The 14,326-nt window shown below is 39.3% G+C and overlaps 1 protein-coding gene across 4 annotated transcripts in view; it reads right to left on the minus strand.

The window, feature by feature from the left end:
• The window catches only part of LOC140728185 (partitioning defective 3 homolog B-like), a 1,189,360-nt gene that overhangs the window by 511,633 nt on the left and 663,401 nt on the right, over window positions 1-14,326 (minus strand). For all 4 annotated transcript variants that reach the window (XM_073046530.1, XM_073046528.1, XM_073046527.1 and 1 more), the window contains one exon: window positions 1,815-2,021. In XM_073046530.1, the coding sequence (XP_072902631.1) occupies window positions 1,815-2,021 (207 nt within the window). The remainder of the gene's footprint in view (window positions 1-1,814; window positions 2,022-14,326) is intronic.

The following is a 14,326-nucleotide window of genomic DNA, read 5'->3' on the forward strand; positions in this document are numbered from 1 at the left end:
ATGTGATGGAGAAGGGAATAATGAAACATACTTATGGAATTAGATAAGGAAGGACAAACCACGAGTCCAGCAGAGCACAAAGGGGATTATGTACTACTTGGTTTCTATGAGCTGTGTTGTCCATTCTGTGCAATTATAGGGTTTAATGTCCCACTTGAAGGACAAGGGAAGCCTCCCTCCCCACTGTTCTCTTCTTACTCCAATTTCTTCTCAGTTTAAGTGGATTAATCAAATGATGAAAATCACAAAACGGAACTGCAGATGCCGGGAATAGAAGAAGTGGTCCTAAGCTAGAAACATCAACTCTGTTTCTTGTATCAACAGATGCTGCTGGCCTGTTACGTGTTTCTAGCATTTTCTGCTTTAATTAAATCACGATATTGCTGAATTACCAACATGGTCTCAGCATCTGCTCTTAATTCAAAGCATCGTTAAAGATGGCAATTTTGAAGAAAAATGGTGAACAACTTCATAAAAAGTTTGACGGGTGGTGGAGAAATGCCTAATACTAAGTTTTAATGAGAACATCTTGTACTACAATTCTGCAACTAATTCTAATACGTTCTGATTTCAGCTAAGTTTTAAAATTCTTCATCGCTAGGTAGCGACAACGTGATGAGATGGGCTTGAGAAAGCAAGTGCATCAGATGGAAGAAAAATCAAATGCGAGATTGTAAAGAAGATTTTAAGGATGGGGGGCAGAAAGTATCTGGAAAAATACTTCCCCAAAAGACAAAGTTATGGGCTAACTGAAAACTTTAGAAATGACATTGACAGAATTTCAAACATGAGAAAATCTACAGAGGATGGAAATCAAAGCCACACACACAAAAAGCTGGAGGAACTCTGCAGGCCAGACAGCATCTATGGAAAAGAGTAAACAGTTGGTATTTCAGGTTGAGACCCTTCGTGAGGACTGCAAAGTGCTGATGAGTAATCAACAAATTGACAGAATTTGTTGGGTAGAAGATTTAAAAGGTACAGGACAAAGGTAGGCAAGTGGAATTGGGATGCAGTTTAACCATGACCTAACTAAAAAATACAATGAGATTATGGGCATGAAAATTCAGAAAAGCAGTAGAACACAGCACCTTGAACCTTCTCTGCCATTCAGTAGATCATATGATCGTAATTTCAATTCCAAGTTTCTGACTACCCTTACAAATCTTTAACCACCATCCCCTCACTATCAATTATCTATTGACTTCTGCCTGAACAATACTTCCGCTCTACTTTTACCAGCTTTCGAAGAAGAGGTTCTCTGACTCACACTCGTCAGAGCCATCGGCCTTAAAAGAGTGATCACTTATCTTTAAGCATCGCCCCTTACTTATTGATTCCCTCCACATAAACACTATCGATGGTGTTACATTTTTCAGGTTGTAAGAATAAACAGTCTTCTCCACTTCCTGATCAAATGAAGTCTAAGTATCAAAAACTGTAACTATTTTGTATTCCGGTTCTTCAGTAACTCCAAAACCAATCAGCATTCAAAAGTATTCCGTGAAAGAGAATTTACTGGCCCAGAACATCACTTTCCATGGAACAGTACAGCACAATAACTAAAATCATTCCCAATTCAGAACAATCGCATTCAAATACAGGATTCAGAAAGTAGTAAAACTGTTTGCTGTTCTTCCATCAATCCAGTAACTAATTCTATGAAACTCAGCCGGCATTGTGGGTCATGAAAAAACCAAGAGAAAGTACGCATGAAATAAAAATACCCATGTAGATTTTCTACTATGGAAAACCAACCCCGAATGAAAAGTCAAACCAATAATAAGAAAAATTGTGCATTGAAGCGTTCTTACCATCATCAGGAATTTCTGGTCCATCATAAGACTTGTCAATTGCAGCCCTGAAGCTCTCGTTGCAGCCTCGGCCACGGACCATGTGAGGTCGGGGTCTGTGGAAAGGGAGTTCATTCTTCCTGACCTCTGCAACAGCTGTCTGCAAACTCTCGAGCGAGCTAGACTTCTTCAAACCTAGCATAGGGCCCACATCCTTCCCTGTGGAATCTGGGGAGGGAAACAGAAACTTTGCTAATATCATGATGCAAAATCAGTAGGGTAGAACCTAGCTAGAACAGGGCACAGAACAAAGTTGATTACAAAAAAACAGTTCAACAGACAGGTTTCAGAATACAATGTTAAAAAGGTCATACAATCTGCGACAACTGCATATCATGATGGAAACCACAGCAACATCTCACAAGGAAAGTAGGATTATTTTTCCTGTAGAATGGAATGAGTTGAAGACAGTTACTGAAAGCAGATGGATTAATTCACTGTCAAAATATTGTAACTGGAGGATAATAACTATAAATCAACAATGGAGATCCAATACCTGAAATATACAAAATAGTGGATTTCAACTATAATCAGACGGCGGTCTGGGGGGAAAAAACTACTTTAAGCACTTCCACTCGGACTAGGAATAGAGGAATCACTTGGTGGAGTTCTCTATGGTGGGTTATTTTCCCTCTGTACTGAAGTATAGCAGTTTCTGTTTGATTTTGTTAACCATTATAAAACATCGTACTTTGTGAGTGGGGATGTTTAAGGGAATACAATTCAGAGGGAGTAGTAATCCAACTGCATGTCAGCATGGTTCAATGAATGCACTCATACCTCAGAGCTAGAAAATTGCAGTTTTAGGTCCCACTCTAGATGCTTAAGCAGGAAAATTAAAGTTGACATTCCAGTGCAGAACCTGAGGAAATATTGCACTATCAATACACTGTTGGACTCTTCACCTCTCGAGCTCATTGCACTGTTCTAATATCCTACACCTGGCTTATGTTAGCAAAAAATGATGAAACTCAGATGTAAAATTATGGAAAAGAGTTCTGAATTTCTGTCACCCTTTGCATGTCAAAATGTTGTCCAACCTCGCTCCTGAAGAGCCCGGTTTTAACTCTCACAGTTCTCAACCTCAACATGACTATTCATCCACCTCATTTTTTCCTCATCATATCTTGAAAAAAATTACTCAAATCACACTTTAATCTTTCCAGACATAAAAGGAAAGCATCTTTAGTTGTTTATCTTCTTCTTGCAAAATGATCTTCTAAGTCCAGGTATCATTTTTGTAAATTTTCTTTGCAAGACCAATGCATGGTACTGAAGTGTGATGCCCAAAAACCAAAGGGGTGACATAATGGCACAGCAGGTACAGCTGCTATCTCACACCTGGGGTGATCTGAATTCCACCCTGTACTCACGATGTCTAGATGGTCCATTTACTGCCCACATCCAACAGACGTACTGGCTGCTAAGTTAATTGGTCACTGTAAGATAGTCCAAAGGGAAGTGGAATGTAGAACTGGGTGATAGAAGGAAGAATGGGATGCAGTGAATAGATGAAGTGTGGGCATGATAGGATTTCTCTGAAGGTTAGCACAGTCCTGATCTTCTTCTACATTGTGAGAAAAAAATTACCCAGTGTGGCTAAATCGGGTTCGATATTGTTGAAATACAACCTCAACTCGCTTATCTTCTAGTCTTTTAGATAAAAAGCCAGTATTCTATTAACCTTTTGGATTATATGCTTCTAGCTGTTCAGGTCATTTAAATGATGAACGTATGTGGAACTATTCTGTTTAGGGCTCATTCTTTATAGTCTTTCATCCCTTACAAAGTACTTTGATCAATCAGATATCAGCTAAGAAGTTAAACTGCAGCCTAATCAAGTAGGATTTTAAAGATAACACTCCACTTGGAAGAGGTGCAGGGGAGTTCTTGTAATTTTCTAGTCAATCTTCATCCCTTAAATTCACAACCACAGATGATTATCATATCGTTGACTGTAGGAGTTTGCTATATCTAAATTGGCTCACTGGAAACACGTTGCAATTTATTATCTGTTGTGTTCTATTAGCATAACAGGTACGATAGAATTAAAAGTCAGCAAATATTTTAAATATGATAAATTATATCTGCAAGATTAACTGGGCTATTGATTCCAATGGTAGGAAGCTATAGTAACAAAAGGGTGGCAAATTAAATTATAGAATTATTCTGTGCTTTTCTGAAATTAGTCAATAACACATTTACCCCGGTCCACAAATCATTATGATGGTCAGTAGCTAATGGATACAGATTGACAGCACCTCATTTGTTTGTTACATGCCAGGAATAATATTCATCACCATTACAGAAGCCCACACAGACTATTTACATATTGGTTTAATATTTCTTATTTGCCTGAGTTATTCCTAGTTGCTTCTCTCTCTTATTAATAAATCTCATTACCTTGGGTTGGGATGAGGAAAAGCTTGTTACCTTTCCCCATCAAAATCACTTCCATTTGGAAAAAAAAAAGTTGAATACTTCAAATATTTTCCTTACAAAACAGGATGGGTGAAATCCACATCAGGGTTTGGAAGGAAGGGAATCATTTGTTAGAAAAGAGATGTGATATTAGCAGCCAGTGGATCATGAAGAGATTAGCGATGATGATGAAACAGTGATGAGAATAGTAGTCTATAAGTCATAAACTAAGTCTAATGGCTAATAACAGGGCATAGTTTTAAGGTGATTGCTGCAACATATGCTGAGGATATCACAGGTAAGTTTATATACACAGAAGAGTTGCGGGTGCATGGAAAACTCTGCCGGCTGTGGTGGTCGAGGCAGATACATTAGGGCCACTTAAGAAACTCTTAGATAGGCACGTGGATGATAGAAAAAAATGGAGACCTATATAAGAGGGGAGGGTAAGATGTAGTTTAGAATAGGTTAAAAATTCAGCACAACATCATGGGCTGAAGGGTCTGTATTGCGCTGTAATGTCCTATGTTTCTAATAATTCCGAACATACTTTAACATACAATACTAAGAGGAATAAAATGCTAGTTTTAAAAGCACCTCAGAACACAAGGCTCAAAGTAAAAAAGGCACAGCTTCTCCATAGATGAAAAACACATGTTTCAAAGGCAGCCCATACATATGAACAAACATGAGGAAATCTGCAGATGCTGGAAATTGAAACAACACACACAAAATGCTGGTGGAACACAGCAGGCCAGGCAGCATCTATAAGGAGAAGGGTCTCCTTATAGATGCCCTGACGAAGGGTCTCGGGCCCAAAATGTCGACAGTGCTTCTCCTTATAGATGCTGCCTGGCCTGGTGTGTTCCACCAGCATTTTGTGTGTGTTTTCCATACTTATGAAGAAGCTTTGGACTTGGAGACTGGCAGGGTGTATGGGGATGGATTTTCCGGCAACTGCAAGATGCAAGTGGGGCATTTCTGCATAGTTTTTCTCCCCACCTAACTTTCCCTAACCCCAATGTCCCAGGGTCACAATAATCAGGGCTGGGTCAAGCCGAGCAAAATGGGAACGGTGAGTAGACTCATTCAGTCAGTCAGTCAGTCAGCAAGGCCAGCTGGTGGCTGTTCTTCCTGGACCTAGTTCCTCTCCCATCACAGCTGTTTCCGCCATCCTCTCCCACACACAGGTTTTGATTAATGAATAGTTCAAGCCACAAACTTCTCTCAGGAACAGAACCCTACTGTAACCCTAAGGGATGCCTATCTGCACTAGGTTCACAAAAGCAGTAGTGATACTGAATGAGGAGTCCATCTGTCCCTTACACGCAGGAAGCTTCCAGTTAGTTTTATCTTAAGACAAACGCTGTTGACTTTTTCCTCTTTTTTAAAGCTTTCAACACTTCATCTATTTGCTTCTGTTCCCCTTTTTAAGACTTCACTTCCTATCCATCCTGAAATTCCACAGTCGAGGACCAACTCAAGACTCAAAGTGCTGAGAGAAGAACGGCAGGCGAGTCCCATTTCCTGAGAAGGTGATTAATGTAGGACAACACTCTTAGACCTTCTGGAAGATGGAATCTTAACTTTTGTAATTTTTTTAATTTAGGGTTTATTCAACACTCAATAAGAATGAAACTCAGAGCATATGATTATGCAAGATAATCAGCATTAATAAAACAAGAATTTTTCACTCTCTTCCCCTGCATCCTACTCATCATCCATTAAACAACAGCAGTCCATCATCACTCACCCTAACAATCCCAGATATGCCTTCCTTTACAAGTCACATTAATTCCTGGGATGTCAGGACTGTCTTACGCAGAGAGGTTAGAGAGACTGGGCTTGTGCACGCTGGAATTAAGGAGATTGAGAGGGGATCTGATTGAAACACATAAGATTATTAAGGGATTGGACAAGATAGAGGCAGGAAATATGTTCCAGATGCTGGGAGAGTCCAGTACCAGAGGGCATGGTTTGAGAATAAGGGGTAGTTCATTTAGGACAGAGTTAAGGAAAAACTACTTCTCCCAGAGAGTTGTGGGGGTCTGGAATGCACTGCCTCGGAAGGCAGTGGAGGCCAATTCTCTGGATGCTTTCAAGAAGGAGCTAGATAGGTATCTTATGGATAGGGGAATCAAGGGATATGGGGACAAGGTAGAAACCGGGTATTGATAATAGATGATCAGCCATGATCTCAAAATGGCGGTGCAGGCTCAAAGGGCCGAATGGTCTACTTCTGCACCTATTGTCTATTGTCATATGCGTAAGTACAGGCACAATGAAAATCTTACTTGCAGCAGCATTACAGCTACATAAACTGCATGCGTAAGGAAAAAATTAATTATACACAAATGTAGAACAGTAAAAAAAACAAAGTCCAAAACATAATTAAAAACATACAACATGATCAAACTGATTGTAGTATTATAAATCGTAGAGTTTTGTGTTTTGTTGGTTGGTTCAAGATCCGATCGGTTGAAGGGAAGTAACTGCTCTTGAAACTGATGGTGTGAGAATTTATGCTTCTGCACCTCTTGTTCGATGGTAGTTGTGAAAAGCCACCATGCCCATGTGGTCAGGATCTTTGATGTTAGATATTGCCTCCTGAGACAGTGCCTCCTGAAGATGTGCCTATAATATATTAGGCAGAATCCACTACTCATTGCAGCTTCTCATGTTCCTGTGCATATTTTCATGAATATTCCCATATAAACATACTGCTCTGATTCCTTATGTTTGATTGAAAGTGAAACTTGTAGTGGTCACTATTGTTTGCGTACAATAGCCGCATTACACAACAGACAAAACAAATGAGTTTTAAAATCCTTCACAGTGGAATTTCATAATCAATGACTCTTTAAAATTAAAGAAAGGAATGTGCAATGCAATTATAACATTCCTGTAGAAATCAAAGATAATCGGATTCAATGCACGTTTCTATTAGATGTAGCATTGGGATATTTGGATTTTTCCTTCTTTTGTTCTACCAAAGAGTATCAATAGCCAGGATATTCTCCCTAGCCCTTTCTCATTCAAGTTTAAACAATCATTTAAACTTTGAAAATTTAAGATGCAATTTACCATTCACAAATAACAACAGCAAGTTTATCAAATGCTGATAATAACTTTCCCAAATGACATAATATGACTTTCCAATAAAATCTTGTAAAATTTCATCATCTCCTTTCTCTAAGGTTTGTTTAGTGTAATCGAAGTTTCACACTGAAATTGAGAAGATGGAGATAAAAATGTCATTCAAATAAATGCCAATTACTTTTTTTTACAGTCACCCACAGCAGTTAATATTCTCTTATCTAAATCGACATTCCCTCCTGCACAATGCTCTGATTTACACACAGGAAAAACTGCAAGTTATTTTACCTTTTTCGGAAACTTGCTGATTGATTCACTTAGCTGGTTTATTTTAACAAAATTCATGGATACAGCCAATGGCTGAGTAGAAGGGGCAGGTGAAAAGGAGCAGAAACTGAGGTGTGTGAGCAAGTGGGGAAAAATACATAAAAAGAGACAATAAAGATCAAAGTAAATTTATTGTCAAAGTACATATATGTCACCATTTGAACCCTGAAATTCATTTTCTTACAGGCATACTCAATAAATACAATTACCATAATAGAATCGATGAAAGCCCACACCAACAGGGCAAACCACTAATGTGCAATAGACAACAAACTGTGCAAATACAAAAGGAAAGAAACAATAAATAAACAAACAAACAATAAATATAAAGAACATAAGATGAAGAGTCCTTGAAAGTGCATTCATTGGTTGTGGGAACATTTCAATGATGGGGCAAGTGAAGTTGGGTGAAGTTATCCCCTTTGGTTCAAGAGCCTGATGGTGAGGAGTAATAACTATTCTTGAACCTGGTGGTGTGTGTCATGTTCCTTTCTCTTATTGACAGCAGCAAGAAGATGGCATGACCTGGGTGGTGGGGGTCCCTGACCACGGATGCTGCTTTTTTGCGACAACATTTTGAGTAGATGCGCTTAATGGTGCAGAGGGTTTTACCCGTGATGGAGTGTGTCGCATCAATTACTTTTTGTAGGCTTTTCCATTCAAGGGCAGTGATGTTTCCATACTAGGCTGTGATGCAGCCAGTCAATATACTCTTCACTACACCTCTATAGAATTTGGTCAATAGGATGTAAAAGAGGGGCCAACAGAGAACTGCATGCAACAGGTACAGAGGGGCACATCAGAGTGGCAAAGTTAGTGTGCAAGAGCAGTACACATGCCTCAGAAGTGGAAAAGTGGAGATCTATGATCACACAGACACCCCAAACCTTTGCCTCATTTTGCTTTGATGTGATTGCTTGAAGGTTGAGGTAATAAATTATTCAGAATTAATGCATCTGTTTTGAATTAGGTGGAAACATGATCAGTTGGATGATGTTGACAAGGAGAAAGCTTTTCCTTTTATCTCAGGCCACAGTAGTATTGACAATGAATCAAGTGAAGAAACTGTTGTCTAGGATATTACACCATTGTAGCGTGAAGGAAATATACATTTTCTTCAAGCATCATGATCTAGGGTCAGCACTGGGTCAAGATTTTGTAACCTCTCTTATGTCAAAGCTCAACTCCTTCAGATGGAACTGAAGTGGTCAAAGAAGGCAGCTCCCCGTCATCACTTCTCAAAGGCAATTAGAAATGGACAAAAAGAGTGTACTTGCTTTTTTATATGCCCTGTTGGAATCTTAGGGCATTCCAACACACCTTGCTAGCAATTACATATTATTTAAGTGCTATAATGCAGAAGACATGGTACTTGCATATCAAAAAAACATATATATAAAGTAGTCAATCAATGAAAAAGGCTTCTTACTGTTCACCCAAATTATGGACCCAAACCTCACTTTCCTCCTTTCATTACATTGTCAAACAAAGAAGTAATTGTGGAATATATGAGTACAACTGTTTGACACTGAGGCACTGAGGGATGAATTCTCTGGACCATTTAAGTAGGATGGACCACCCACAGGAAGGGAGAGAAAAATAAACCTAACAATGAATGTGAATCTCATTCAAATGGTTCTGGAGTTTAAGAAAAACTGGTACCTGCTTGAGCTATGGACGACACTGCTCACAATTTGAGGGGAAGGGGGTGGGAAAGGGAATTAAGCCCTCAGCGGGGGACAATGAAAGAGCAGAGCAAGTCGGATGATTTACATTCCAGCTACAGAACGAAACCCAAAATCATGTCTTATTTAGCACCAACATATCTTGGAATCATATCCCTCTTTTGAGCTGGGACTGAACTTGGCGACATTTCAAAACCCAATGAAAATAAAATCTGAACAACAATAACTCAGAACATATGTTGGCGTGGAACAGATGTCTGCCTTAACAAGTTCCACAGACTCTTCATGTACCACAAAACCTACGAGGAATGCTAGCAGGCACAGATGTTTGAAGGTTTACATTGCTTTTGTTATTCTCATTGCAGCCCTCACTTTAAGTTAATTGCAAAACTGTTTGTGAGTGCACGTGCAGCAGTGATTGTGGTGCAGTGCACAATGTTGTGAAATAATAGTGACCTCTTCGCAGCTGAGTTTCGAAGCCCGCGACGGAGGTTTAGTCAACGCTCCAGTGCAAAACCAGAAAAGAATATATCAGCAGCTCCTTCTCCACGGTGTGCACCATGCCTCAGAAAGCAGCACCCTCACTTCTGAGTCAGAAGGTCTCAGTATAGAAAATCTGAACACTTTGTTTAGGCTGGCATTGAGTGATTGCTGTACTCTTGGAGCCCCGTCTGTCAAATAAGACCATGAAACAATTGTACAAAACAGAAGACAATCCATCCATTATTAATCCCTTGACCAACGCCTAAACAAATTATAAGTTCAATGTCACATTGATGTCTGTGATACTTTTCTCTGATTCATCTGTTTCCTACAACAATAACGTCAGTCATCATGAAAGATGTTTTATGCAGTAAATAAGACCAAAAGAGATAGGAGCAGAATTACACCATTCGGCCCATCAATTCTGCTCCGCCATTCCATCATGGCTTATTTATTATCCCTCTCAACACCATTCTCCCACCTTCTCCCCATAGCCTCTGCCACCCTTGCTAATAATTTACTTATTATTATTTAATTATTTATGGTTTTATATTGCTATATTTCTACACTATTCTTGGTTGGTGTGACTATAACGAAACCCAATTTCCCTCGGGATCAATAAAGTATGTCTGTTTGTCTGTCAACCTTCACTTTAATTATACCCAATGATTTGGCCTCCACAGCCACCTGTGAAATAAATATAAGGTTTTGTCTCATACTTCTCATAAGAATGCAGATTGCTGGTGTGTTCTGGTCACTGTTTAAAAGTCATGATTCATGTGTGATTAGTGCGACTGTTCGATTGATCTTGGGACCGCAGTATGGTGTTGGATGCTTGCAGAAGCGGTGGAGGGTTGCGGGACCGACAGAGTTTAATGGGGAAGTGGTGTCTTCTCATTGTAGTGTGAGGAAGGCATGGTACTTCAGAGACTCTTTCCTTGTCTGTGAAATCACACAAATATATTGTACTTTCTGCTGCCAAAGAGAAAAGAAGCTATGACATTTACATTGTGCCTTCCACTAGTTTGCCAAAAACCAAACTCTGAAAATACAGATTTACTGTCCAAAGCATAATTTATTTAATGGAGGGCTTTCACCATCAGGAAATTATTTAAAAATCAAACAACTAATTAATAATGAATAAGATCTACATCCCTTTGTTTTGTTCCATTCAGTTATGAATAATTCCTGCAAAGGCAATAATGCAGATGATATCAGGGTACTGGCTGGAAGGGCTCACTGAGTCTATTGGTGTAAAGGAACTGGATTATCATCAGCCGGGGAGTCATTACCTCAGTATTGATGATGTGTGTTAATTCATCTTCCTTACAATTTGGACTCAATAGCCCAGAAAATGTCATCAACCCCTGCTCTTTAAATAACAATGAACAAAATGGACTAAACAAAGGGATGCTAGATGTGATTACAATTTGTGCTGAATGTTTGAGTTTTCAAAAGAATTTTTATGACAAGGATTCTTTTCTCATTCCCAGTTCCTCTTCAGAGGCTTTCTCATCACTGCCATAGATGTTTCTTTTACGATAACCTCGGAAGCAAATATATTCATGCCTACTATTAAATAAAATAATGAATTGGCTTGTTTAGTTTGATTCTTCAGCCTCCCGATATGATTCTACCTCACTCTACAGCTGGTAGCTGTAGTTGTATCTGATCCTGAGGTTGCAACATACAGTCCTGCCTCCAATTATCCTTCACCCATCTCCCCACCCTAAAGCAATCAATACTCTAATGTCACTCACTGTCATAACATTTGAACAGAAAATAAAAAGTAAAAAATTCGACTCTTTATCACACAATTTATTATTAACCAGACTTCTTCACTCATCTCCAAAATCTTCATAATAAAATGGAAGCTTTCTCAGAAAATGTTGAGAAGAAACTATGTTTTTCGACAGACCAAGACCAGTACCAGCTATAGCTCAGTGTGTAACAAGCTCAAGTCTCAAAGTTATTTATACATCAATCCAGAAGCTTGTACAGGAAATTTAGACTGATGTGTCAAGCACACTGCATAAGGGAGTGCTGGTTTCAGATACGAAGACACAACATCCCTTTGGTCCTTTCTTGATGACACAAAATATCCCAGTATAATTAAAAGAAGAGAATGGGATTCTCCAGAGCAATGCGGTCCCTATTTATTCCCCAACTAACATCATAAAAGCTAAATAGTCTGCTGCTTATCAAAATACAGTTTACAGAGTTGTCCTGACAAAATAGACGACCTCATTTGCTTTGTCTGACTGCACTGCTTTTCTAAATATCTTTATTTAAGGGAGGTGGACATCATTGGAAAAGACAGCAATATTTGATCAACCATTGAGATGAAGTGACCTGTATATTGAAGAACTGAAATTCACACGGGAGGGTATTTCACAGTGTTTTTAGGAAGGAAGTCCTCAGATCCTTCTGTGCATCCACAAAATGTATTAGGCACATGGTTAATATGTTTTGTGGCTGCACCAGCACTTGGACAAGTTCCACTCATTAACTTAAACATCATCTTCTGCCAAAACTGAATCAGCATAGCTGAGTATATAATAGCTACAAGACTGATGCAGCACCTTGCAAAACCGTCTTTGTTATCAGTGAAGGTAAAGGAACGACAATATATTTCCAAGTCAACATGCCGCGTGACCTGGTGGCAGACTGGTATTTGTGGTGTAACTCCCCTTCTGTCTCTAGTCCTTTCATTTATTAGATATTACAGTTTGGAAAATGGTAGTGGACCATTTGGTGAGAAGTTGCAATCAAACGTGGATGACGTGTTCTTCAGTCCTATGGTGCAAGGGTTCAAAGAAGCAGATGCCTAAACTGGCTGATAGGACATGGTTCACCGTTGCTCAACATAGTGTGGAATGGAGAACATGCTATCTTAGTCCTGAAGTGTTATCTGAACAAAGAGTTTGAGGATTTTGGAGGCAAGGCAGAATACCCAGCTTCTGTACCTAGTCTGATTAACTTTCAACAGTGGCCACCAGGTGGGGAATTTGACAACTGAATGATAACATCTCTAATAGTGCCACGAGTTCGTCAACCTTATTCCGAATGCTACACACATATAAAAACAGCACCTTCAGTTCCTGCGTTCTTCGCCTTTTTAAATTTTGCCTCTGTGGTACAATTTAACTCTTTCCTCTGTCTGCAGTTGTTTCCAATCATTGGCTTGTCCTTCCTTACATTCATGTCACATCCATCATCTGCCTGTAAACCTGCAGGCTCATCCTCAGCTCTATCATCCTGGTTCCCGACCCCCTGACTTATTATTTTAAACCACTCTCAACAGCTCTAGTAGTGTACTTCCCGCAGTGTCCAGCAGTCTTGGTATCAGTGGACAACACAAGCACCTTCCCCAGGGTCACCCAACAAGGAACAGACTATGAAAAATAAACAAATGGCTAGAATAAACATCCCAGCTCTTCCTACATGCATCTGTAAATGGCAACCTCCGTCTGGTCCGGGAATAAAAGTGTTACTGGCAATAAGGCTGACTATTCCTGAACTTCTAAATAATGCAGCAATGAACTTTCATTGTAGAGGAAAGCTATTCAGGTCAGTTTATAGCAACCTCACCAAATGCCATTAACCAATATGAATTATTTTGCTGTCAGTCGCTTCAATAGGAACAGGAGTTGAAGTCTCTCCCTCTTTATGAAACTGGCATTTTTAATGTGCTATTTAAAATCTGCGACACTCTCCTGAATGTGGTTACAACTGCTAAAATGAAGAAACACAAAGACGTGCTGCTTTTTTCTCTTTGAAATGGTAGATCTTCCCACTTGACCGCTTCACGCGGCTCATTATTTTAACAAGTGCCTTGGAAAATAAATACAATAAGAGGTCGAGAAAGGTCGAGCCGTTATATAATTGTACCCTACCGCTGATTCATTTTCAGTGTGCATTTGCAGAAATGTGTCAAAGTTGAGAAGGAGATTTTTTTTTCATCACAAGTTTACAACCACAGACAAAGACGACCTGCAGAGGCAGAGGTCACACTGCCAAGTGGCACTTGTTTGGCTTGTTGCAATTACATCAAACTTAGCACTGGATAGCCTTAAGTCAGGATTCACCGTGTAGGAAAACATAACACCTTGCAAAGAGGATGTAACATAATGGTTTAGAATTTATTATCTATTTGACCATTAAAATAAGCATTGCAACATCAAGCCTGGAACACACACAAAACAACAATTAAAGTGTTCCTGATGAAAATTTGATATTCTTCTATCCTTACACTGTTCTAGTTCCAGTAATGAAATATTGGATACATTCCAGAGTTGCTTCTAACAAAATATGAATCCCATACCAACTCATGCAAAAGAAATGTTCAGCACCCTCTCCACCTATGAAATGCCGTCCATCCCTATAACCCTTCATGATCTCTGCATTCCTCCAATCCTGGTATTTTGTACATTTGTGATTTTCATTAGTCCACATTGACTG

Source organism: Hemitrygon akajei, chromosome 5 (assembly GCF_048418815.1).
Source record: "Hemitrygon akajei chromosome 5, sHemAka1.3, whole genome shotgun sequence".
Taxonomy (NCBI): Eukaryota; Metazoa; Chordata; class Chondrichthyes; order Myliobatiformes; family Dasyatidae; genus Hemitrygon; species Hemitrygon akajei.